Source organism: Acartia tonsa, chromosome 7 (assembly GCF_053477335.1).
Source record: "Acartia tonsa isolate MP-2025a chromosome 7, ASM5347733v1, whole genome shotgun sequence".
NCBI lineage: Eukaryota > Metazoa > Arthropoda > Copepoda > Calanoida > Acartiidae > Acartia > Acartia tonsa.
In genome coordinates this window covers 11,099,058-11,126,522 of record NC_137266.1, presented here as the reverse complement: position 1 = coordinate 11,126,522, position 27,465 = coordinate 11,099,058, and the positions used below count along the sequence as shown (strand labels likewise).

General features: G+C 31.0%; 1 protein-coding gene across 1 annotated transcript in view; it reads left to right on the top strand.

Moving 5' to 3' along the window:
* The window catches only part of LOC145324168 (neurotrimin-like), a 36,859-nt gene extending 9,981 nt beyond the window's left edge, over window positions 1-26,878 (top strand). Inside the window, exons 3-8 of the mRNA XM_080166794.1 lie at window positions 2,698-2,756; window positions 11,809-11,887; window positions 13,766-13,834; window positions 14,492-14,571; window positions 26,296-26,337; window positions 26,807-26,878. Of these exons, the coding sequence (XP_080022920.1) occupies window positions 2,698-2,756; window positions 11,809-11,887; window positions 13,766-13,834; window positions 14,492-14,571; window positions 26,296-26,337; window positions 26,807-26,878 (401 nt within the window). The remainder of the gene's footprint in view (window positions 1-2,697; window positions 2,757-11,808; window positions 11,888-13,765; window positions 13,835-14,491; window positions 14,572-26,295; window positions 26,338-26,806) is intronic.
* The last annotated feature ends 587 nt before the right edge of the window (window positions 26,879-27,465 follow it).

Below are 27,465 nucleotides of genomic sequence, written 5' to 3'. Positions count from 1 at the left end.
ATGTAAATCAGTCTAACTCCGTCCTTGCCTGGTGCTGAATTTTTCATCTTTTTCATTTGTGTTAAAATCTCCTCTCTTGAAGGTGTTTCGTCCAGCTGAATTGCCCACCTTCTGGCCTCCTCGTTGTCACGTAGGTCCTCCATTTTGTCGACGGCCTCGAAAATTATCTCTGGGTCATTTTCAAATCTATCTTTGGATATTCTTTGGAAATGATCCTTAAATTCTTCTTTGGTAATTGTGGTGGTTTCAGGAGCGGTTTTAAAGCCTCTTGTTCCAAGTTTTTTTAGAGTTTTATATAAGGTTCCAGAGTCACCTTTTTCTCCAGCTTCTTGGCACTCCTTGATTATGTTTTCCCACCAATCTTTCTCCCACTGTCTTGTCTGTCTCTGTAACGTGCTTCTGGCCTCTTTCAGATCTGTCTTGGCATTATTCAGATCTGTTTCAATCTGTAGTCTTTCATCATCTGCTGTCTGTCTTGACCTCTCCATCAATTCATTTCTTCTATTTACACATACAGTAATCCTTTCTCTTAGTCTTTTCACTTCATCTTCTTTGTCTATCATCCATGGGTTCTCTATTTTTTTCTCTTCAATTCCACACACTTCTGTTGCGGCTTTGATTGTTGTATCCGTTATCTCCTTCCATCTGTCATTTATATTTTGATTGTTGTTGGCATCCTCAGCTTCTTCAACAATGTTATTTATTCTCTCACGATAATTATTGACTACTTCTGCATCTCTTAATCTTTCCCATCTTATTTTGGGCGATCTTTTCTTTGGTCTGTCATGTTTCTTTGGTTTGTTTAAAATTATTCTGACTCTCACCGGTTTATGATCTGACAATGAAATTTCGTTTATCACATTAAGTTTTTGTACCAATTTGTGTCTTTGATTGCTTTTCACCAGGAAACCGTCCAGTTCATACCACCTCCTTAATGCTGGATTAAACCATGTTCCTCTTCTTTTGTTTTGAAAATAACTATTGACATAGGCTAAATTGTTTTCTTGGCAAAAATCTATGAGTTCTTCCCCTTGTCTATTTGATGATCTTAATCCGAAACGGCCGCAGACATCTGGCCTCTCTTCTCCTTGACCTACGTGGGCGTTGAAATCTCCACCCACTAATAATATTTCTTCTTTCTTGACTTTTTCTACATGACTTTTAAGATTTTCTTTGGCTGTCTCTATCTCCTGTTCATTATTTCCCGACCACACTGGCATGTAAGTGGCCGTTAAAGTTAGGTCCTTTATTTTAATAGATATTGTCCTCTCGTTTCTTACAGTTACTTGACCAGTTTCACACCAAAGTTGAAGTAGCTGGTCTCTTAACAGAATGGCGGCTCTTTCCGTGAATATGATGGCAGTCAGTAGCTCATCTTGTCCTAACCAATAAATGCCACCTGTTTTAGCTTTAATCTCCGACAATAAAACTGCGTCCCATTTATTCTTCCTTGCAAATTCTGCTACAGCTTTAGCTTTCCTTTTGTTAAAATTATCTAGTGGCATTCTCTGTACGTTCCAGGTTACAACATCAAAGACATTTTCTTTAGCTTTATTTTGTTTGAGTTTTCTTTTATCTTCCCTCCTATTTTTTCTTCTTTCCCTTCTTCTTGCTTTTCCTTCCATTGTTTTATCCCTTGGTCCTGGGTTGGGGTGAATGGTCCTAAGTTTGTAAGTTATGTGTGCAACTATATTACGACGACTTTTGTATACTGCTTGCTTGAACTTTTGCCTCCATGTTTTTTGAGAGGGAGAGGAGTCGGCTGGTTTCTTCCCCCTCTGTTGCCAAAAAAAGCCCCAGTAGCTTCCAGGTTGCCCTGTACTTCTGCAAGGTTTTGCTCCTTCTGACCTCCTGGTCCTGTTTGCCATCCTGTGGGATGTTCCCGCTTGCGCCGCTGGGAGGCCTGACCATACCACATACTCTCTCTCATCTATCTATCTCTCTCTCTCTCTCCTCCTCCTCCTCCTCTCCCCTCTCTCTATCTATCTATCTATCTCGTATGTTGAAAATATTTTAATTAGTTTAAAATTGTTAAAATCCCTAAAACTTGGTACGTACTCTTAGAAATTATTATTTAAAATTTTTTAAATTTATGTAACCTAAATTTTTAGGATTTTATTTCAAGAAGTTTAACTTGTGGAGCAACCTTTAAATTATGTAAAAAAGAAATTTTAACAAGAAAATTAACACCACTAAAAGCAAAGCTTCATGCTCGCAATTTTTTTTTATAAAGTCGCAGCAATTTCCAAATCGTGCCTAACTTTTACAGGAATCTATTCTTCATATCCAGTTTGATATCAACTGTTCAATTAATTTTTTTTGCTAATTTTGGACCAGCGCACAATGCCGCTAAATATATATTCTTGTAGCAGACGAAGCTATTGCTGAAAATAAAATAATAAACAATAAGCATCAAGATGAATAAATCCAAAACGAGACTCTTTTTATAAATTGGGCTGTATATTACTTCAGTACCAAAAGTTTATTAATTACGTTTTCTTATTCGTGGCTTAACTTTTTTTTAAATTTTGAATTGTTGGTTCACTAAGTCGAGTGTCTAAACGTTTCAACCAGTAATTGTAATCTACAAAAGGGATAACTATGTGTAACATCATTGGGGATATACATAAGTTTATCGACCATTGTCCTATCCCTTTAGATCCCTAATTTTTGTGTGTGAATATTTCTAATTTCTAGTGAGTGCTGTTATAAGCTGGTCTTGGAATGGAAGGTTGATCACGGCTGGACCTACCAGGGTAAGTTTGTTTATTGTAATCAACAAAATCATCATATGTAAATCTGTTGTAAAATACAGAATCTTGATACGGTCTGACTTATATTCTAAAGTTCTTTGCATGTCATATTGTTCCAAGAATCAGCATTTAATTATATAACGTACAAAGCCATAAAAATCATGGTTTAAGTAAACGTACTTATTTTCTAATTTAGAATTGCAACGTTTCGAAATATTATTACAACAAGAAATCTAATATGAGGTCTGCTAATGCTTGAATTAACGACGGACGGACGTACAAACACATTTTAAATGTAGAAATGCTTTCTTAAAAGTACTTGGAGAAATAAGTTTTCAAATTGAAGTATACCTTGAAATAAAATAAAATTTGTTGAAACTTAACCTCTTCTTGAAAAAAGAAAAATAGTTTTAAAGTTTTGCCGCGGGCCCAACAAAAGTTCGGGTTGTGCCACAATTTCCGAGGCTAAACCACATAAAGAAAACCTTTCGAATATGTTAAGATTGACATTATTATCCTAGAAACATTGTCATAGGATTAATGAATGAGCCAATAAATGTATCAAGTAAAGATGTATGAACCAGACAAGTATCTGGACCAAGTCTTGGAGACGTTTTTCATTTGCTAGCAAATTGCTTTCTGTTATTATGAAGCACCTTGACTTTGTTAATATCACGACGCTAATAGCTAATATTTAAAGACCCAATTGAAAGTAGACACAGTGTCTATGAGCTGTGGACTTTGTAATCGAATTCGACATCCCCATATTTTATCTTAGTTTTATAAAGAAAAAGTAAGAAAAAATGGGGAAAGGTTTATTTTTTTTGGAGGGGTAATTTTTTTTCTAGGGGTTGGTTGTGGTTCCTTGTTAAAAACCTTCCCTTGACCTACAGAAGCTCCATTGTAAAGGAGAGCCATATCGGTTCAGCGGTTCAGCGAGATCCTTTGGTACAGACACAGATTATACGGATTTCTAGTAAAGCTTTACAAAGCAATATTTTATGTAACAAAATAATTATTGATATGAAATTAATTTGAATTTGATATTTTTGTGAAATCGATGGCACGCCAAAAGTTGGACAAGAAATAAAATTCAACCATTTTTGGCTTAAATTTTTGTACATTTTAACACACTTCTATATAAAATGTGATGCTATGAACATTGTTAAGATATCATTTTTACTTAGATTTATGAATGCAAAATATTCAGAGAAAGAGATAGAGACTGTTTATTACACCATTCCCTAAAGTTTAATAATAACGTTTTTCTATCTCAACAACTTTGGGGACTTTTGTGAATTTTTATTGGTTGATTCATTAAGTTATATTATGTTCAAACGTTTTATCCACTCATTTTAATTACAGAAGGGGTAATTTTGTGTATAATTGGGGATGTACCTCAATTTATCGGCCATTGTCTTATCCCTCTAGATCCATGAAAATATAATAAAAGAACAAATATAAAATGTTTATATTTTTAAATTTCATTTTATGATTATCCAAAAATCTTATTGGCCTAGAAATTATTGAATCACAGATAATAAATATTTGCAAAGTCATAGTCTGAAATATTTGAATAATTTTGCTCGGAAAAACTGTATACCAACAAGGATGACTACAACCAAATCAAAATTTTCAAAAAAGCCAAGCAAACGAACAGACAAAGCAAGTTAAAAAGCTGATGCTCACCAACATTAATTGTTGGATTCTTATTTTTAAGCAATTTTTATCAAAATTCAACAAGGATGACAACATTTATAAGAAGCGAAGAAGAAACATAAAAGTAAGGTTTGTCAAGACAAGCCAAGCTGACAAAGTAAGCTATGAAGAAGTTGCTCGCTATTTTTAACTATCGGATTCTCTTATTCTTGTGTAAAAAAAACTTCAAAAATTAGGCATAATAATTTTATTTCTTTGATAAAAATAATTTATTTTTATAGGGTGGGCCATAGAAGATTTTATAGATCCATATTTCTAAGTATAGCTGGCATTGCACTGCTGTAAAATCTTTTAAAAATCCATGTTTTATTGGCAGTACTGGCAGTGGCGACGGCTAAGGCTACGGTTACGAATACGACTACGGCAACGGCCGCGGTCACAGCTACGGCTACGGCTACGGCAACGACAACGGCTACACATTTAAAGATCCAGCCCAGAGAAATCTTCGCAACTAACTTCAAGTATTTTTTAAAATTCTGCCGTCTATCTCAAATAAGAACTGAGTAATTTTCATTTGCACTGACTAAGGTATGGGCTGAGAGATAAAGTAAATGATAGAGTGTGTAGCTTGCTTGTAAAAATGATAATATTTGGAGAAAATACATAATATGAAATATGTAAAAGTGTATGAGCCAAGCCACTGAGAACTACTGCATCTAAATATCTTGCATAATTAGGCTTACATATTATCTTTACATTAGAGGGTTTTTAAATTATAGATTTTTAAAATTTCTATTAATAAAAAATATTTCTTTTGAATAATAATTTATTTTTTTTTCTCAAGCCTAGTTAAGCTTATTTTGCAGATTATTATTAGTATTAATAATTGTAGCATGTTACGTCTTTTTCATATGTAATTTAAATTAAATAAAGTTTTATTAAATTTGAAATCCTAAAAATTATTACCATATTCATATGTTTGAAATAAATGTTGAAATCTTGCTATCTAAAGTATTTTTAAACACTCTGATATACATATTACATTTATTATTAAACTATATTTACAGACAGTTTACATATAATACATGCTAGACTGTCGCAAAGTCTTTTAACCAGAAACATAAGGATTTAAGTTTTTTGAGATTAAGGGTACCAAATACAAGAAAATATAAAGTTTTGTTTTGTTTTAAAACGATATATTTCAACTTTTGGAAAAGATATCATAAATATTATAATAAAAAATCATGAATTTTCTCCATAAAAATAAGAATAAAAAGATCTGTAAAATATGAAAAAAATAGTAGTAAAGGTTTTTTTGTCTAAAGCTAAAAATCTCAAAAATTGTTGGTCTTTTCATGGCTTTCTTATAATATCTTCGGGTGATTTTAGGCTATTTTCTTGTTCACCTAGCCCTACCCTAGAGGTTAGGGGCGAGGCTTATGTTCCCCAAATTAAGAAATCTGTACAGATGTCACAGGAGGGGGGGGGGGAGGTTAAGGCTATTCAATTTTAAGAATTAAGCCTTGGGATGGTTTTAGGCTATTTTTCTGCGAAATTATAAGGGCGCAGTGACTAGTACTCCCAAAAGGCAAGAAAACAGGTTGTTGGAAGATATGCTTTTCCGCGTAAAAAAAGTTTAACTTTTGTAAAAGGCTAAAATACATTTCTTTAGAGTATTAACCTAGTTTTTAACATAAGTAACTGTATGTATGTCTATGTACTTGTATGCAGGGAGGGAGGGGATATTGGGCTGTTTATTACACTAGTCCCCAAAGTTTTATATAAAAGTTTTCTTATTCGTTTGCTTAACGCCTTTGGGGACTTTTATCGAATTTTGATTGGTTGGTTCATTTAGTTAAGTGTCTAAACATTTCAACCATTATTTTTGTCTACAGAAGAAGAAATTTTGTGTATTACCATCATAGAATAAGGAGGAATAGAAATGAAAACCTCAAATATTTTAGGGAATATTGAAGAAAAGTTGCGCTTGCGCAATAAAAACATAATATGAAACTTGAATGGTACACATGTCAAGTTGGGACAAAACTGAAATAATATCTTTTTAGTGAAAATATATCGAAAAGTATTAGATTTTTCCTCTAACTTTATGTCTCTACTGCATAGAAATTAAATTTATGTTTATCTAATATTGTTTACATTTCACCACTGTCAATGTACTTTATGACGCAACTTGCGTAATCACTCGATTACAAAATGTAAACGTAACTTGCGTATAACTCAACAATTAATAAAATAATTTATGATAATAATTGAAATTAAAATACTTAAAAATATATAATTGGATATAAACATCTTTTACTCTCAGACCTTGAAAGAATTAAAAATCAGCTGCTAAGGATTTTTTGTAAACAAATTCATGCGCAACCCTAATACAAATGCCGTGATCATTATTTCTTAACCAAATATTTTTAAAGTCATTTTTTTTACTAAATTCATGTTGAAATGAATTTTTTTTAAAAGTTTTGCTCATACTATAAGGTTTTAATCCATTGTGAATAGGACAGATATGGCTGGACGATTGGCTGTATGGCTTTTAGTATACTATTAAAAAAGGCATTTATTTTTCATATCATTTCTCGATAATATCTGAAATCATGTGATTTTACTACAAGCCTTGTAGCCATTTAGGGCTTTCAAAAGTTCCAATTTTATTTCAGGCTAGCCAGGCAGAATCTTCTACCTGGATTCTATTCTATACTTTATCTTCTTTGATTACCATTAGGGATGTGCATCAATTATTCGGCCATTGTCCTATCCTTTAGATGCCTGACATGTATGTATATGCAAGCTTTTAAAAAGTTTTTGTTTAATAAATTTAAGGTTAGTGTACTTAACATTTTATGCAAAAAAAACTGATTATATTATTATGATATATATCAAGTAAATTTTTGTCCATGAAAAGCGCAGCACTAACAAGAAATGAAATTTTAGATTAGTGGCTCTTTATTGGAAAGGGCAGGAAAATAGTAAAAAACCATACCTGAATTAAAAAAATGAAATAGCCACAAGGTATCACTTCAGAGGACAGCTGCCAACCTCCAGATGACAGGATGTAATTAAATTCTTGTTAGAGATAATAATTAGTTTTTTATTATGGTAAAAAAATGATAATCTAAACCTTAATTTTGGGGATGATGATTATAAAGACGCTCTTGCTGTTGGTGATGACCAAGATGGTATCAAAATACATGAGTATTATAACAACTTATCTATTAAACTAAGGTCCGATTTTTGTATTTGTAGCATTCTCCAATCAAGAGAAATCCCAAAACATACTATCCTGGTTTTTAAATTCTCGAATTCATAAGGTAAATACAGTAGTTTTTAAAAGATGGTTATATTCCTTGTTACAACTTTTTTTTTGAGAATGCTGAAAATACAAAAATTGGACCATAGTTCAATAGATGAGTTGTCATAACGCTTATGTACTTTATTACCATCTGGGCCATCATTACCACCAGTAAGAGCGTCCTTAAGATCATCATCATTTAGATTATCATTTTTTACCATATTAAAAAAATTTTTTGTTTTACTTTTAAAAAAAAGTATTTAACTACATCCTGCCATCTGGAGGTTGGCAGCTGTCCTCTGATGTGATAGAGGTCGAATTTCTAATTTTCCAAATTTTCTTTCTTTGAAATACATTAATTTCTACCCAATATCATGTTTCAGTATAATCAATGCTTAAATCCCTTCAAGAATAGCCAATTTAACAGAATCGAACTTTAAAAATGAGAGAAAAGTAAAAATAAGTAATTTTATGTTGATTTTATGGTATATAAAAGGTAACACCCAAATTTGACTTTTTTTGGTATTTTCCTTGAAATATAAAGATATCTTAAAACTAATTGATTTGGCTTGTAAAAGGAACCACCTGATTTGTGAGCATTTTTGACCAAGTTGTGGCCAAATGATAATGAAACATATAAAAAGGTAACACACTTTAGATGTACCTTACTAGTTTATATTTCTAAGACGTCATTATTCCAAAAACTTTTGTTCTTATACTTATTATTGCATTTTTAGTCCAAATAAAGTGGATTACCAACAATTTTCTGCATAAATTACATATTAAAGGATAATAAAGAGAGTAACTTTATACCAGGGATCTAAAGGGATAAGACATTGGCCGATAAATTGATGTACATCCCCAATAGAGATACAAAAATACTTTCGGTAGATTACAATTGGTTTACAAAATGTTTGAAAACAAAATTAATGGACCAACCAAACAAAATTTAATAAGGTCCCAAAAGTTGAAAGCCAACGAATAAAAAAATGTTCTCATAAAACTTTAGAGAATGGAGTAGTAAACAGCCCAATATCCCCTCCCTCCCTGACTTTTAACCCTTTTGCTGACAACAAAACAACACAAAAACTTTAGAGAAGTTTTCTAATATAATATTAAAAGAACATATATTATACACTGCACCAAGCAGAACTGTTTAAAAGTTATTTATTGCATCTTATTATAGACAGCTTTCAGAGGATAATAAAATGAAAAATTTGAGGTTAAACCCCTTCTTGTTGTCCAGGTTAACATAACTGGTATTAATTTAATTTTTTTTTGAATATTCAAGGAAATCTGTCTGTAATACGATTCTATACATAAATTTTTAGTATGGAGAGAAGAAGTTCTAATCCAGTGGATATTAATCGGTTTCGAAGCCATACTGGGAATAATATTCTTATTTTTAAGATTGAGTAAAATTTCCTTAGATTTCTAATTGGATTTCTAAATGCTTTGCTATTATTAAGAAATTTTAGAATTAAGATATAAAACTTTACAGTTATTGTATACATTTTCTTCAAGTACTAAATATGAAAGACTTTTATCACATTTTTCGATGATGGATGAAAAATTAGTTACTTTAAAAATAAAATGACTTCATGAGAAAAATATCAAATTAATACACCTAATTGATAAAAATAGAAAAGTAAAAAATGAAAGTTATGCTTTTTAGAATATGGAAAATTATTTCTATATAAAAAACCCATAAAAACATTTTCCAGTGTGGATTTCAAAACCGATTAATATGGTTGAAAGCCGTTTTTGAGCCATACTTCGTTTTGTAGACAATTTTCAACGAATAATAAGATAATAATCTTAACATTTACGCCAGTTTTGTTGACCCAGGATTTCTTTTTACAACTTTTAAAAAGTATGGTTTAAAATTCCAAAATTGCTAATGCACAATTTGAGCTGTGTTGAGAAGAAACTGTGTGTACTTGTTATCTCTTCTTAAACAGGAACTTTCTATACACAAACTTTCAACATATAATGTTCTAATTTACCTAAGGGGACACTCTTAAGAATAAATGTAATAAGTATAGACTTATAATCCATACAACTAACTGGCCCCTGTTTTGGGAACCTTTTTCGTCTGATAGCAAACTGCTTTTCTTTCTTTTGTAGCGACATGGCTAGCCTATGTTAATATTTACGACGCTATTAGTCGTTATTTAAAGAGCCAATTGAATGTCGGCATTGGGTCTACGGGGTGGGGACATGCAGTTATTTAACCCCAACCTCCTCAATTGTTTTACTCTAATCTCTCAAGTTAAAAAGAATTATTACCAATTAACTATTAGTAATATATGTACGAAATCTTAAATTTTTTTTTCGTACCAGAAAGGAAGTTTAATAATTTATAACTGTTTTTAATACAATTTTAATTCTTTTTAATGCATACATCATTTCTTATTCAACATGACATGCATTGATATCATATTTAATGTTCTTTTGAACTTAACAAAGCATTTAAAAAAACACAAAAAAGGCTATTGACTTTGTTTGGAATATTTGCTCATAATCATTTTTAGTTACAAAACTGCAGTATTATTAGCAAAAGTGGTCTTTCATTTAATCTTTAAGGTTAACTTTTTAAAGCATTTTTAGTCACAAAAAAAGTATATACATATATACTTTTTTTAACAAGTTTGTACGCGATTACCTTTTATTTGAAGGGCATTTTGTCTACAAAAAAGAATGGATGTTAGAGAAGTCATTTAAACACAGACAAAAGAGATTCCCTTTAAACTTTGCAGAATTATGAATATTTTATATGAAGATGTATTATATTCATTATTTAAAGTAAACAAAGGAGAATTTACTACAAGTTTTAAAAAGTCCACACTAATCAAAAGGTAAAAGGATGTATTTTACTTTTTAAAAGGGGTTTGTTTAATATTAAAATATTTCAATGTTTGAAAAAAACATATTTTTGAACTATGATAATTAAATATTCAGTCATTAAATAGGTTTTGTATGCCTATACATTTTTTCCATTTTCATAAAAAAAACAATATTAATTCATTTCATTTAATTCATTTTTATTTAAGTCCTCTTTAAGCTTTGCTGCAAATCGTTCATTTTTGGAACTTTAAGAAAATCATCTTGATGTAAATATTAACATACATAATATACTTTTTTTTTACTTTTTACATCAATTTAGAAAAGCAAGTAATTTGTTAATATAGATTATCAAAAACTGTAAAATAATAAAATTATTTAATATTAAAAAAATGTTTTAATTTTGTAAAAATGATTAGCTTTTTTCAATCAAATTTATATAATTTAATCCGATTTTGATGAAAGGCATTTAATCTTTAAACAAATTTAATTTCTTAAAGAGAACATTTCATATTAATTTTAAAATATTGATATTTTGTAAATAAACAAATTTAAGTTTGATATTAAAATTTTATTTATAAGGAGAAATAAGATTTTCGGGTATAGTCCCTTTCGTGGCAACGCACCTTAAGGGGCGATTCTTCGTATTTTTCACAGTAGGTTTTCTCCTATTTCTAGCCCCTGCGGGTCCAATTGTCTAACCCTGTGGGGCAATCACCTAACCCAATATAACCTAACCTAAAATGACCTATAAAAAGCCATTTAAAAAATACTACGAATCGCCTCTTAAGGGGCGTTGCCACGAAAGCGACTTTTCCCACATTTTCAAGTGAGCTTCACTTATATTTTATTCTTTTACGGCAAATTAAAAAATAAGAATTACAAGAAAAGTAATAGGAGTATTTTAGTTTTGAAGATTTTCCTTTGCAGTGAAGCTTCTGTTAAGTCAAGGGAAGGTAAATACTCTTGAAATACGATTTCCAGTATCGCTTCAAAACCGATGGATTAGGACCGGTTCTCAGCCATACTGAATAATTATGTATAGTATTGTATTCTACTAATATAAAAATGTACAATCATAAGATTGAAACTAGTCTTTTAGCCCGTGACTTCGGCATCTTGGGACTAAAAAAAAATGGTTTTAATCTTATAATTGTATTTATTTTATCCACGGAAAACTGTTAATAAGACGATGCGATCAGTAACTACCTTTAGATCCCTGCAAACATTATCTTGTTTTAGGTACTGGAAGAGCCTCGTATTGGAATTATTGAGTTTGGACAGGAGTTGCTCATTAGATCTGTCCAATCCTCGGATTCAGGTATTAACCCTATTATTTTTTTTAGGGGGGGGATGGGATGGGGGGGGGGCATTAAAACCTTTAGATGAAGAAAAAAGGGGGGAGGTGGATGATGCAAGAACAAACCTGTCTCCTTTACTTCTCTTTTATGATGTTATATACCCTCTAACTATTGTGTATTTTTTTCGGATTATGAAATGGGAATGTGATCGTATTGGAGTTGAATGCCACTCTTCTTAGCAACAAAATTTGATTTTTTTTTCAACAGAAGAATTTACCAAAATTTTTGTATCTTGCAAATTGCCTTATACAGTCAAGAAGATTGTCCATAAATCTTTAACGACGTCAGTGTAATTATGCATTGATATAGATACATCTTATAGATAACCAACCCATTAAATCGTATGGTCTTTAGATGATAATTGGTTTTGCCTATTTATAGGCCAAGGAATTTTCCCTTCTATCCTAGCACCGGGCATAGCATCAGCGATACTATTTTTAACGTATTTAGTATGATATGATATAGTTTAGATTCGAACCTGACTCCTAAAGCAATGTGGTAGAAGCCTTTTATAGTGTCTATAAAAATTACGTCATATTGGCCTACCATTGGTCAATTAAAATGTATACTGGCCTGCCATTGGCAGTGTATTGGCCTATTATTAGTCATTGGTATTGTATGACGTCATGTTTTTTATAGGCACTATAAAATAGCTTCAATATGGCACGCTATTTAAGTTAGGGACCATTGTATAACAGAAAAAACTTATTATAAGAACTTTAATGTAGCTTTGCTTATAAATATAAAAGAATATGTAATTCTAAATATATTAGAAAGCAAATCTAATAATAAATTGATTCATTAAAAATAATGTATAAAATTCATTACATTACATGGTAATAAATAATGCAACATTATTACTCTATTTTTCATATTTTATTGATTTGCTCAAAAATTATTAATAAAATAACATGAGTGTTTTCAAAAAAAAAATATTTAAGAATGAAACACATTTTTGAACATTTGTTAGACTTTTCTAACCCTTAAAACACTTAATTATGTAACTTTTGTCGGTACACCGACAAACGTCCTACCGCGACAAACGTCCTACTACGACAAACGTCCTACGCGACAAACGTCCTAAGCGACAAACGTCCTACTGCGACATCTCTTAAGTAAAACGTCCTAAAAATTTAAAGGTCGAATTTTGTAATGCAAGGATGTATCGGGTTCGAAACCATACCATTTGATAGCCAACACAGACTTTGGGAAAACTGTCGGACAGATTTTTAAAATTTAGCCTATGGTTAAAGTTATTCAAAAAATAAATTTCAGTTAAAGATTATTTTCCTGTGTTAATTATCGCCATTTTGAATTTTATATTGATAAGTATTCTTACAATTAGAGGATTTTGTCCTTAAATTTGGAAGATTTTTTTTATTTCATAATTTTTGAAAATTTTTAGGACGTTTTACTTAAGAGATGTCGCAGTAGGACGTTTGTCGCGGTAGGACGTTTGTCGCTTAGGACGTTTGTCGCGTAGGACGTTTGTCGCATTAGGACGTTTGTCGCGGTAGGACGTTTGTCGGTGTACCACTTTTGTCCCGTTATAACTTTTGCCCGATTAGGTCTTTTTTATAGGTCTTTTGTCTATAAGGTCTTTTTGTCCAATTTGTATTTTTTTCCAATATGTCATTTGATCTATTAGGTCTTTTGTTCATTATGTCTTTTCTACTGTAGGCCTTATTTTTTAGGTCTTTTGTCCTATTAGGTCTATTCTTCTTTTTGTCTTATCCCATTAAGACTTTTGTCCATGAGGTCTTATGTTTTAGGTCTGTTTTTCAATGTACTGACGCTCCTTTTCCTACTATTCATTAGTTTATTTGTTTGCTTTTCAGGGGAGTATACCTGCACCTACAACCTGAAGTATAAACCAGTCACACTCTCTCATAGGCTTGATGTTCTAGGTAATCCTATAAAAAAAGTAGAACGATGTCTGTCTGTCTGAATCTTAAGATCTCAGTAACCACTGAACTGATTGGGCTCTACTCTACCTGTGATTGTGATTCTGTTCAACCCCCCCCCCCCCCCCCCCTCCCTCAAGTGCCCCCAGAGGCCTCTAGGGGGTGTAGCCGCTGGTTGCCTATATAATAGTAAACCAGAAGAAGAGAAAACTTAGAAAGAAAGAAGAAAAGTTCAACAAAGCCTACAAAGTGAAAAAAATCTTTCTCATATAAAAGTAACAAAAGTAACAGATTATGTGTTTATAAGTGTTAATTGAAGGATCTCACTTACTACTTAACAGATTAAATTCTTTAAAGAGGACTGAAATAATAATATTATATTTTTATCTTGTAGATATTTTGTGTCAAAAAGTATAAAATCATTATTTTTATAATAGATATACGAAATTATTTTCAATGTAAAGAAACATTATATATAAATTATCAAAGATGTCCTGTAAGAATTTATAGACGATCAAACAAAAATAGAAAAGCTACACAGGATTAGAACTAGGATAGGTTCAATCGGAATTTCAGTAAAATATAATTAAAGGTTAAAAAGATATGAGAAGTAATCAATTTTAGCCAAAAAAATATATTTATGAAATAAATATATTTTAGTTACACCGACCTCCCGAATTTTATCAACAAGTAAAGAGATATCCTTGAGAGAGGGAGACAGAATACAGCTTCATTGCGAGGTAATTTTATACAAAGTCCCCAAAGTTTTAGAATCCCTTTTTCTTATTCGTTGGTTTAACAATTTTGGGGACTTATAATGGAATTTGATTGCTTGGTTTATTAGGTTAAGTGTCTAAACGTTCCAACCATTAATTGTAAACTACAGAAGGAATAATTATGTGAAACATTATTGGGAGTGTACATCAATTTATTGGCCATTGTCTTTAGATACCTGAATTTAATATATTTTTATGGATTTTGAATGATTAGTAGCGAATCTACTCTACAATTTTTCATATGTTGAATTTACAATTAGATATAAAAAATTTTATATTTAACCCAGCAATTTAAACTTTAAATATGATTTATACAAGGTATTAGGCAATAACCTTTATTTCAAAATAAAAAAAGCCCTGGAATTATTCATTATTTTACTTCATATGATTTTTTGTTGTTGTTATTTTTGAATATATTGGTGTGATTTTTTAAAGATAGATTTTGTGTTATTTTTAAGCTAGGTCTAAAATACCTCTTTTTCTATTCCTTATTTTGGTCCCAGGAAAAACGCAGGAGTGTCAAACGTCGGAGTGGCCACTTAACCTAACTTAACCTGTTTTAAAATATCTAATAGGTTTTTTAAATGCGTATTTGTAAATTCATATCTTAACCTAACCTAACTTGCAAAGAAATACTTAATCAACTTCATATTTGACACATTACAATCTTTCCCGATTTTGTATTACTTTTGCGGAACATGATTCCAGTTACGTCATATTTTTCTTTCCCGAAAAAGGGAAGGGGGGAAGAAAAAAAAGATATGGGAGAAAAAGGGGTTTTCCCCATCTCTTTTGAAGAGATTTTCTTCCCCCCTTCCCTTTTTCGGGAAAGAAAAATATGACGTAACTGGAATCATGTTCCGCAAAAGTAATACAAAATCGGGAAAGATTGTAATGTGTCTCATATTTTAGAAATTCCGACGTTTGTCAATCCTGTGTTTGTCCTGGAACCCTTATATTCTTATTCACAAAGTTTAAATCAGAACTGAAGTTTTTAACAGACTCTGAAGAAAATGCGCAAATCAAATTATAAAGAAATCTTTGAAAAGTTTTAAACATACTTTTGGGGTTTTTAGCGAGGGATGAGACATTAGACTTTATATTAGTATCAAGAGAATTATAACCACGTTATTTAATTCGTTCGCTTAGAAAGATTGGGTACATTTATTGAATATTGATTGGAAGGTTTTAAACAATAATTCTAATCTGTAGAAAGGTGTAATTTTTTTTATCATCATTGGGGATGTACATCAATTTATTGTCATTTGTCTTATCCCTAAAGATCCTAGAGTTTTTAAAGTAATGTAAAATCATTATAATTATAAAGAATATAGATAAAAAATAAAAGAGCGAGAGATAGAGATAGATAGATAGATAGATAGAGAGAGAGAGAGAGAGAGAGAGAGAGAGAGAGAGAGAGAGAGAGAGAGAGAGAGAGAGAGGGAGAGAGAGAGAGAGAGAGAGAGAGAGAGAGAGAGAGAGAGAGAGAGAGAGAAAGAGAGAGAGAGAGAGAGAGAGAGAAAGAAAAAGAAAATAAGATAGATAAACTTTATAACACCAATCAAAACTTTCAAACGATTAGAATTGAGAAGGCTTGAATAAAGCAAAATATATTTTCTACTAAGAAGTTTGTTCTTGTTGTGTAGTATAGCTCTACTAGCCGCTCGTTTTTGAGAAAAAAAACGGATCATGGAAAGAAAACAAAGTCATTCCTAATTAGGACATAAGTCACTGGAAATTGATCTAAGGAAGGCTACTTATGTCCTTCATCTAACAAAATCTAACTTAAGGGAGGTGACTTATGTCCTTTGTCTGACAAATTCTTGCAATAGGAAGGCTGCTTATGTCCTTCATCTTGCAAAACATAGCAAATTCTTGGAAAACTTAGCTTTTCTGTCCTTCACATAGCTAATTCTTGCAAAACATAGCAAATTCTTACAAAACATAGCAAATTCTTGCAAAACATTGCAAATTCTTACAAAACATAGCAAATTCTTGCAAAACATAGAAAATTCTTACAAAACATAGCAAATTCTTGCAAAACATAGCAAATTCTTGCAAAACATAACAAATTCTTGCAAAACATAGCAAATTCTTGGAAAACTTAGCTTTTCTGTCCTTCACATAGCTAATTCTAGCAAAACATAGCAAATTCTTACAAAACATAGCAAATTCTTGCAAAACATTGCAAATTCTTACAAAACATAGCAAATTCTTGCAAAACATAGCAAATTCTTACAAAACATAGCAAATTCTTGCAAAACATAGCAAATTCTTACAAAACATAGCAAATTCTTGGAAAACTTAGCTTTTCCTGTCCTTCACATAGCTAATTCTTGCAAAACATAGCAAATTCTTACAAAACATAGCAAATTCTTGCAAAACATTGCAAATTCTTACAAAACATAGCAAATTCTTGCAAAACATTGCAAATTCTTACAAAACATAGCAAATTCTTGGAAATATTAGCTTTTCTGTCCTTTACATAGCAAAGTCTTGCAAAACATAGCAAATTCTTACAAAACATAGCAAATTCTTGGAAAACTTAGCTTTTCTGTCCTTCACATAGCTAATTCTTGCAAAACATAGCAAACTCTTACAAAACATAGCAAATTCTTGCAAAACATTGCAAATTCTTACAAAACATAGCAAATTCTTGCAAAACATAGCAAAATCTTACAAAACATAGCAAATTCTTGCAAAACATAGCAAATTCTTACAAAACATAGCAAATTCTTGCAAAACATTGCAAATTCTTACAAAACATAGCAAATTCTTGCAAAACATAGCAAATTCTTACAAAACATAGCAAATTCTTGGAAAACATAGCAAATTCTTACAAAACATAGCAAATTCTTGGAAAACATAGCAAATTCTTACAAAACATAGCAAATTCTTGAAAAACTTAGCTTTTCTGTCCTTCACATAGCTAATTCTTGCAAAACATAGCAAACTCTTACAAAACATAGCAAATTCTTGCAAAACATTGCAAATTCTTACAAAACATAGCAAATTCTTGCAAAACATAGCAAAATCTTACAAAACATAGCAAATTCTTGCAAAACATAGCAAATTCTTGCAAAACATAGAAAATTCTTGCAAAACATAGCAAATTCTTGCAAAACATAGCAAATTCTTACAAAACATAGCAAATTCTTGCAAAACATAGCAAATTCTTACAAAACATAGCAAATTCTTGCAAAACATTGCAAATTCTTACAAAACATAGCAAATTCTTGCAAAACATAGCAAAATCTTACAAAACATAGCAAATTCTTGCAAAACATAGCAAACTCTTACAAAACATAGCAAATTCTTGCAAAACATTGCAAATTCTTACAAAACATAGCAAATTCTTGCAAAACATAGCAAAATCTTACAAAACATAGCAAATTCTTGCAAAACATAGCAAATTCTTGCAAAACATAGCAAATTCTTGCAAAACATAGCAAATTCTTGCAAAACATTGCAAATTCTTGCAAAACATAGCAAATTCTTGCAAAACATAGCAAATTCTTGCAAAACATAGCAAATTCTTGGAAAAATTAGGCTTTTTGTCCTTTACATAGCTAATTCTTGCAAAACATAGCAAACTCTTACAAAACATAGCAAATTCTTGCAAAACATAGCAAATTCTTGCAAAACATAGCAAATTCTTGCAAAACCTAGCAAATTCTTACAAAACATAGCAAATTCTTGCAAAACATTGCAAATTCTTACAAAACATAGCAAAGTCTTGCAAAACATAGCAAATTCTTACAAAACATAGCAAATTCTTGGAAAACTTAGCTTTTCTGTCCTTCACATAGCTAATTCTTGCAAAACATAGCAAATTCTTACAAAACATAGCAAATTCTTGCAAAACATTGCAAATTCTTACAAAACATAGCAAATTCTTGGAAATATTAGCTTTTCTGTCCTTTACATAGCTAATTCTTGCAAAACATTGCAAATTCTTACAAAACATAGCAAAGTCTTGCAAAACATAGCAAATTCTTACAAAACATAGCAAATTCTTGGAAAACTTAGCTTTTCTGTCCTTCACATAGCTAATTCTTGCAAAACATAGCAAACTCTTACAAAACATAGCAAATTCTTGCAAAACATTGCAAATTCTTACAAAACATAGCAAATTCTTGCAAAACATAGCAAAATCTTACAAAACATAGCAAATTCTTACAAAACATAGCAAATTCTTACAAAACATAGCAAATTCTTGCAAAACATTGCAAATTCTTACAAAACATAGCAAATTCTTGCAAAACATAGCAAAATCTTACAAAACATAGCAAATTCTTGCAAAACATAGCAAATTCTTACAAAACATAGCAAATTCTTGGAAAACTTAGCTTTTCTGTCCTTCACATAGCTAATTCTTGCAAAACATAGCAAACTCTTACAAAACATAGCAAATTCTTGCAAAACATTGCAAATTCTTACAAAACACTGGAAATTTCTTGCAAAACATAGCAAAATCTTACAAAACATAGCAAATTCTTGCAAAACATAGCAAATTCTTGCAAAACATTGCAAATTCTTACAAAACATAGCAAATTCTTGCAAAACATTGCAAATTCTTGCAAAACATAGCAAATTCTTGCAAAACATAGCAAATTCTTGCAAAACATAGCAAATTCTTGGAAAAATTAGCTTTTCTGTCCTTTACATAGCTAATTCTTGCAAAACATATCAAATTCTTGCAAAACATTGCAAATTCTTACAAAACATAGCAAATTCTTACAAAACATAGCAAATTCTTGCAAAACATAGCAAATTCTTGCAAAACATAGCAAATTCTTGCAAAACCTAGCAAATTCTTGCAAAACATAGCAAATTCTTGGAAAACTTAGCTTTTCTGTCCTTCACATAGCTTATTCTTGCAAAACATAGCAAATTCTTACAAAACATAGCAAATTCTTGCAAAATATAGCAAATTCTTATAAAACATAGCAAATTCTTACAAAACATAGCAAATTCTTGCAATAGGAGTCCCAAACTCAAAAACAAATTTTCAGCGCGATCCGACCACCGGTTCTTGAGATACGGTGACCTGGTGTCCTTGGTACCGACTGTAAGATTTGGGAAATGGTTCGAATCCTTAGTAAATTTGGCTAAGTCCAAAAATATTTTGACACTTAGTCAAATTTTTGAAGAAAAAATACCCAGGTGACACCAAGCGTACCTACTGAGTGGACACCAGGTCGAAAATATTCTAAGTGCCAAATTTATTAAGGATTCGAACCATTTCCCAAATCTTACTGTCGGTACCAAGGACACCAGGTCACTATATCTCAAGAACCGGTGGTCGGATCGCGCTGAAAATTCGTTTTTGAGTTTGGGACCCTCCTTGTATGAATTTGCTATGTTTTGCAAGAATTTGCTATAATTTGTAAGAATTTGCTATGTTTTGTAAGAATTTGCTATTTTTTGTAAGAATTTGCTATGTTTTGCAAGAATTAGCTATGTGAAAGGACAGAAAGCTAAGTTTTCCAAGAATTTGCTATGTTTTTAAGAATTTGCTATGTTTTGTAAGAATTTGCTATGTTTTGTAAGAATTGCTATGTTTTGTAAGAATTTGCTATGTTTTGCAAGAATTTGCTATGTTTTGTAAGAATTGCTATGTTTTGCAAGAATTAGCTATGTGAAGGACAGAAAAGCTAAGTTTTCCAAGAATTTGCTATGTTTTGCAAGAATTTGCTATGTTTTGCAAGACTTTGCTATGTTTTGTAAGAATTTGCAATGTTTTGCAAGAATTTTGCTATGTTTTGTAAGAATTTGCTATGTTTGTAAGAATTTGCTATGTTTTATAAGAATTTGCTATGTTTTGCAAGAATTTGCTATTTTTTGTAAGAATTTGCTATGTTTTGCAAGAATTTGCTATTTTTTGTAAGAATTTGCTATGTTTTGCAAGAATTAGCTATGTGAAGGACAGAAAAGCTAAGTTTTCCAAGAATTTGCTATGTTTTGTAAGAATTTGCTATGTTTTGCAAGAATTTGCTATGTTTTGCAAGAATTTGCTATGTTTTGCAAGACTTTGCTATGTTTTGTAAGAATTTGCAATGTTTTGCAAGAATTTGCTATGTTTTGTAAGAATTTGCTATTTTTTGTAAGAATTTGCTATGTTTTGCAAGAATTAGCTATGTGAAGGACAGAAAAGCTATGTTTTGCTATGTTTTATAAGAATTTGCTATGTTTTGCAAGAATTTGCTATTTTTTGTAAGAATTTGCTATGTTTTGCAAGAATTTGCTATTTTTTGTAAGAATTTGCTATGTTTTGCAAGAATTAGCTATGTGAAGGACAGAAAAGCTAAGTTTTCCAAGAATTTGCTATGTTTTGTAAGAATTTGCTATGTTTTGCAAGAATTTGCTATGTTTTGCAAGAATTTGCTATGTTTTGCAAGAATTTGCTATGTTTTGTAAGAATTTGCAATGTTTTGCAAGAATTTGCTATGTTTTGTAAGAATTTGCTATGTTTTGTAAGAATTTGCTATGTTTTGCAAGAATTAGCTATGTGAAGGACAGAAAAGCTAAGTTTTCCAAGAATTTGCTATGTTTTGTAAGAATTTGCTATGTTTTGCAAGAATTTGCTATGTTTTGTAAGAATTTGCTATGTTTTGCAAGAATTAGCTATGTTAAGGACAGAAAAGCTAAGTTTTCCAAAAATTTGCTATGTTTTGCAAGAATTTGCTATGTGAAGGACAAAAAAGCTAAGTTTTCCAAGAATTTGCTATGTTTTGCAAGAATTTGCTATGTTTTGCAAGACTTTGCTATATTTTGCAAGAATTTGCTATGTTTTGCAAGAATTTGGTATGTTTTGCAAGAATTTGCTATTTTTTGTAAGAATTTGCTATGTTTTGCAAGAATTAGCTATGTGAAGGACAGAAAAGCTAAGTTTTCCAAGAATTTGCTATGTTTTGTAAGAATTTGCTATGTTTTGCAAGAATTTGCTATGTTTTGTAAGAATTTGCTATGTTTTGCAAGAATTTGCTATGTTTTGCAAGAATTTGCTATGTTTTGTAAGAATTTGCTATGTTTTGCAAGAATTTGCTATGTTTTGCAAGACTTTGCTATGTTTTGTAAGAATTTGCAATGTTTTGCAAGAATTTGCTATGTTTTGTAAGAATTTGCTATGTTTTGTAAGAATTTGCTATGTTTTGCAAGAATTAGCTATGTGAAGGACAGAAAAGCTAAGTTTTCCAAGAATTTGCTATGTTTTGTAAGAATTTGCTATGTTTTGCAAGAATTTGCTATGTTTTGTAAGATTTTGCTATGTTTTGCAAGAATTTGCTATGTTTTGTAAGAATTTGCAATGTTTTGCAAGAATTTGCTATGTTTTGCAAGAATTTGCTATTTTTTGTAAGAATTTGCTATGTTTTGCAAGAATTAGCTATGTGAAGGACAGAAAAGCTAAGTTTTCCAAGAATTTGCTATGTTTTGTAAGAATTTGCTATGTTTTGCAAGAATTTACTATGTTTTGCAAGAATTTGCTATGTTTTGTAAGAATTTGCTATGTTTTGCAAGAATTAGCTATGTGAAGGACAGAAAAGCTAAGTTTTCTAAGAATTTGCCATGTTTTGCAAGAATTTGCTATGTTTTGCAATAATTTGCTATGTTTTGTAAGAATTTGCTATGTTTTGCAAGAATTTGCTATGTTTTGTAAGAATTTGCTATGTTTTGCAAGAATTTGCTATGTTTTGTAAGAATTTGCTATGTTTTGCAAGAATTAGCTATGTGAAGGACAGAAAAGCTAAGTTTTCCAAGAATTTGCTATGTTTTGCAAGAATTTGCTATGTGAAGGACAAAAAAGCTAAGTTTTCCAAGAATTTGCTATGTTTTGCAAGAATTTGCTATGTTTTGCAAGACTTTGCTATATTTTGCAAGAATTTGCTATGTTTTGCAAGAATTTGGTATGTTTTGCAAGAATTTGCTATGTTTTGCAAGAATTTGCTATGTTTTGTAAGAATTTGCTATGTTTTGCAAGAATTTGCTATGTTTTGCAAGAATTTGCTATGTTTTGCAAGAATTTGCTATGTGAAGGACAGAAAAGCTAAGTTTTCTTAGAATTTGCTATGTTTTGTAAGAATTTGCCAAGTTTTCCAAGAATTTGCTATGTTTTGTAAGAATTTGCTATGTTTTGCAAGAATTTGCTATGTTTTGTAAGATTTTGCTATGTTTTGCAAGAATTTGCTATGTTTTGTAAGAATTTGCAATGTTTTGCAAGAATTTGCTATGTTTTGCAAGAATTTGCTATTTTTTGTAAGAATTTGCTATGTTTTGCAAGAATTAGCTATGTGAAGGACAGAAAAGCTAAGTTTTCCAAGAATTTGCTATGTTTTGCAAGAATTTGCTATGTTTTGCAAGAATTTGCTATGTTTTGTAAGAATTTGCTATGTTTTGCAAGAATTAGCTATGTGAAGGACAGAAAAGCTAAGTTTTCTAAGAATTTGCCATGTTTTGCAAGAATTTGCTATGTTTTGCAATAATTTGCTATGTTTTGTAAGAATTTGCTATGTTTTGCAAGAATTTGCTATGTTTTGTAAGAATTTGCTATGTTTTGCAAGAATTTGCTATGTTTTGTAAGAATTTGCTATGTTTTGCAAGAATTAGCTATGTGAAGGACAGAAAAGCTAAGTTTTCCAAGAATTTGCTATGTTTTGCAAGAATTTGCTATGTGAAGGACAAAAAAGCTATGTTTTCCAAGAATTTGCTATGTTTTGCAAGAATTTGCTATGTTTTGCAAGACTTTGCTATATTTTGCAAGAATTTGCTATGTTTTGCAAGAATTTGCTATGTTTTGCAAGAATTTGCTATGTTTTGCAAGAATTTGCTATGTTTTGTAAGAATTTGCTATGTTTTGCAAGAATTTGCTATGTTTTGCAAGAATTTGCTATGTTTTGCAAGAATTGCCTATGTGAAGGACAGAAAAGCTAAGTTTTCTAAGAATTTGCTATGTTTTGTAAGAATTTGCTATGTTTTGCAAGAATTTGCTATGTTTTGCAAGAATTTGCTATGTTTTGTAAGAATTTGCTATGTTTTGCAAGAATTTGCTATGTTTTGTAAGAATTTGCTATGTTTTGCAAGAATTAGCTATGTGAAGGACAGAAAAGCTAAGTTTTCCAAGAATTTGCTATATTTTGCAAGAATTTGCTATGCTTTGCAAGAATTTGCTATGTTTTGTAAGAATTTGCTATGTTTTGCAAGAATTTGCTATGTTTTGTATGAATTTGCTATGTTTTGCAAGAATTTGCTATGTTTTGCAAGAATTAGCTATGTGATGGACCAAAAACCAATTTTATGCAAGATTTTGCTATGTGAAGGATCAAAAAGCTAGGTTTTGTGAGGTGAAGGGAGGCTACTTATGTCCTCAATCTTGCAAAATCTTTGTTAAGGGAAGCATGTTATGCCCTTCATCTAACAAATTCTCACTTAAGGAAGGCTACTTATGTCCTTCCTAGGAAGGTGACTTCTGTCCTAATTTAGGAATGACTTTGTTTTCTTTCCATGATCCAAAAAAACTAGTAACTATATGTGTTTTAAAGTCCATTGCCTTTTCCCTTAAGATAAGTTTTTCGTGTAATGTACAGTAAGATAGAAGAAAGGGAGAGTAAGAGAAAAATGAAAGGGAGAGGGGAGAAAAATGAAAGGGAGAGGGGAGAAAAATGAAAGGGAAAGGGGAGAAAATTAGATAAACTTTATAAAACCAATCAAAACTATCTATATTTGTTTATCTTACTTTACATAAATGTCAAATCAGGAAACAAAATTGTTTCTTCATTCTAGCAATTATTATAAAACAACATATATTCCTTAAATTCTAACCATTTTTATGCATATGAGCAAACCATTAAGCTTGAATAATGGCTAAAAGTATTTGGGTGGCGTATGCGTGTGTGTACAAAAAGATCTCGTAACCTGTACACCAATTTGATTTTTCTAGACTAGAAGAAGGATTTTTCATATCTATTTTAATGTTCATATATTTAGAAGGCTATCAATAGTTATTTATCGCATCGTACTATAAACAGCTTTCCGCGGATATGAAAATGTCCAATTATAATATTAAAACAAGTTTTTTTAGCCCCGAGATGCCGAAGGCAAGAGCTAAAAAACTGGTTTCAATATTATAATTTTACATTTTTATATTTGTAGAAAACTGGATATAATAAGATGCTATAGTATAGCTGAGAACCGGTTGTAATCCACCGGTTATTAATCGGTTTCGATACTGGAAATGTTTTTCTGATTACTTATTTAATTGTAAATTCAAAAAATCTAACCTTTTAAATACCCTCTGGTGAGAACATTATTTTGTTTTCCTATGTGTCAGAAGCACAATTATGTTAAAGAAATAAACTTTCTCTCAAATAAAGGACCATCTTCACCTTGCAATGTCACCAACTGTTTGTTTATTGTTATAGAAATTGTTGGACAAGTAAAAATATCGAGAATAGTCATTTTCGTTGCATTTTACGGGGCGATTCGTCGTATTTTTAAAATGGCCTTCTATAGGATAGTTTAGGTTAGTTAAGGTTATTTTGGGTTAGGTGATTGCCTTACAGGGTTAGGCAATTGGCCCCGCAGGGTTAGAGCCCCCTGCAGGGGCTAGAAATACGATAAAAGCTACTGTGAAAAAAACGAAGAATTGCCCCTTAAGGTGCGTTGCAACAAAAGGGACTATACCCAAAATGTCTAAAACAAGGATGACATCATCTATTAGTAGCGAAGGACAAAAAATATTGATCGGTAAACAGACAAAACCAATTATTGAGTAGGCTTTCAGTGTCATAAAATAATATTCCTAGAAAGTAAAAAAATCATGCCTTTCCCATTCTTACATACGAACGGGCTGTTATTTCGAAGTATAGAAAATCTTCGCAAAAAACTAACCTTGCAGATAATTTACATGTTTTTTTGGGAGAAGTTTTTTGATGGTCCTTGTCTGGTTTCAGACTTTTAGCTATTTCTTTTTAAAAGTAAATTTAATAATACCTTTATCAATGATGTTTTGGCGTTTGAAATCACTTACCAATTGAAAAAATAAACAGGAAACAATTTTAGGTACATTAAATCAGATACTTTTATTTCCTATTGGATTTTAAGTAACACTAGCGGCTTTGCCCCAAGAGGTATAATTACAACTTTTATTACCTGGAGATCCCTCACACCACCACTATTTTGATTAATTTAAAAAAATGGCGGGGGGAATTTTTGGTTTTTTTTGAGGGGGGGTTGGGGGTGTCCCATTCCCCAAGAAAATAGCCTAAAACCACCACAGGACCATTAGGTATATTCTCTGAAGAGTAGAATCCGATCGGTTCAGTGGTTACAGAGATCTTAAGGGACAGACGGACAGTCAGAAGGACAGACAGACGTACAGACATCATTCTACTTTGTATTATAGAAAGCTACTCTCAACTTAAATAAAATATTTGTCCGTCCATTCGACAGTCAAAACGTCTGTAACGAAATGATTGACATTGAATTTACTCAGCTTATAATCAAAATAGACGGCTGAAAATTTCTCTGATTGAATAATTGAGGGTATATATTTGTGTTTTATCATTGGGGGATGTACATAAATTTATCGGCTTTTGCCTTATACTTTTAGATCCATGGTCTTTAAAAATTTTGTTTGATTATTCTTATGTTATGTGGATTTCAATTAATAAAATGACATAATTTTTTTAGGTTACTGGTTATCCCGTCCCAGAAGTATCTTGGATTAAAAAGGTACACAATTCATTCACAAATTACGAGCTTTGCTTTCTGAAAACGAAAAAAGCCCCTAATAAAATCTGCATGTTACGTCATAAAAACGAGGGTTTATCCATCTCTTTTTTAGGAGTTTTCTTTCCCACTCCTCCTCTCCTCTTCCCTCATTTAATGACGTCATTGAGAGACTTTCTTCGTCTTCTTGCTTTCTATATATATTTAAAATTTTGATGCTTTCCCTTAAAGTTAAATACTGACACTGTATTTTAAAATGTAACATATAAAAATAAGGGGGCGGGGTGTGTTTATTTTCTCCATGCCAAAACTCAGAGGGGTTACTTAATACCCAATATAACCTAACCTAACCTAATGAAAAACTAACAATCCCTGTTTTCAATTTAAGTTTATTGCGAGGTATTTTTTAGCTCCAAAAGGCACTTCGATTAAAATTGCCAAAGTATTGAAATCTTACAATACTTTATTTTAGGGTCTTGAACTGCCTTTTTCTGACAAGCAGACGCTAGAACTGGATATTGTGGACAGGAATTACAAATATTAACATTTATACTTTGCGATGTTGCCATCCTTGTTATTTTATATTTGGATTTTAAAACATTACTTGAGAAAAGATAATGTAAATCAACGACGTCGTCCAAAGGTCGGAATGGATGAGATTAAATGGGTAATATCCTTCCCAATAAAATTTGTGGTCCCTAAACATCTTGCGTACAAGTACATTATCATTATTTATTATTTAATACTTATATATTAAGAGATATAAGTTTTCCGTAATTTTAATGTAAGGAGTAGATTTGAAATCTGCCTCAAATTTTAAGGATTTTTTTTATAAATTTCGTTTTTTGTAAAATTCTTTATCTAAAAGCGAAAATACATTTTAAGTTAATTAATTTTGACCAATAGGATAGGTGGATTTTAAACTACCTGCGCTCTAATTGGTTGAATGATGTACGACATCCAATCAGAGCGCAGATTTTTTAAATCCACCAATCACAGATGCCAAAATTAATTAACTTAATTTGTATTTCCGCTTTTAGATAAAGAATTATACAAAAAACGAATTTTATAAAAAAAATCCTTAAAATTTGATGCAGATTTCAAATCTACTCCCTACATTACAATTCCGGA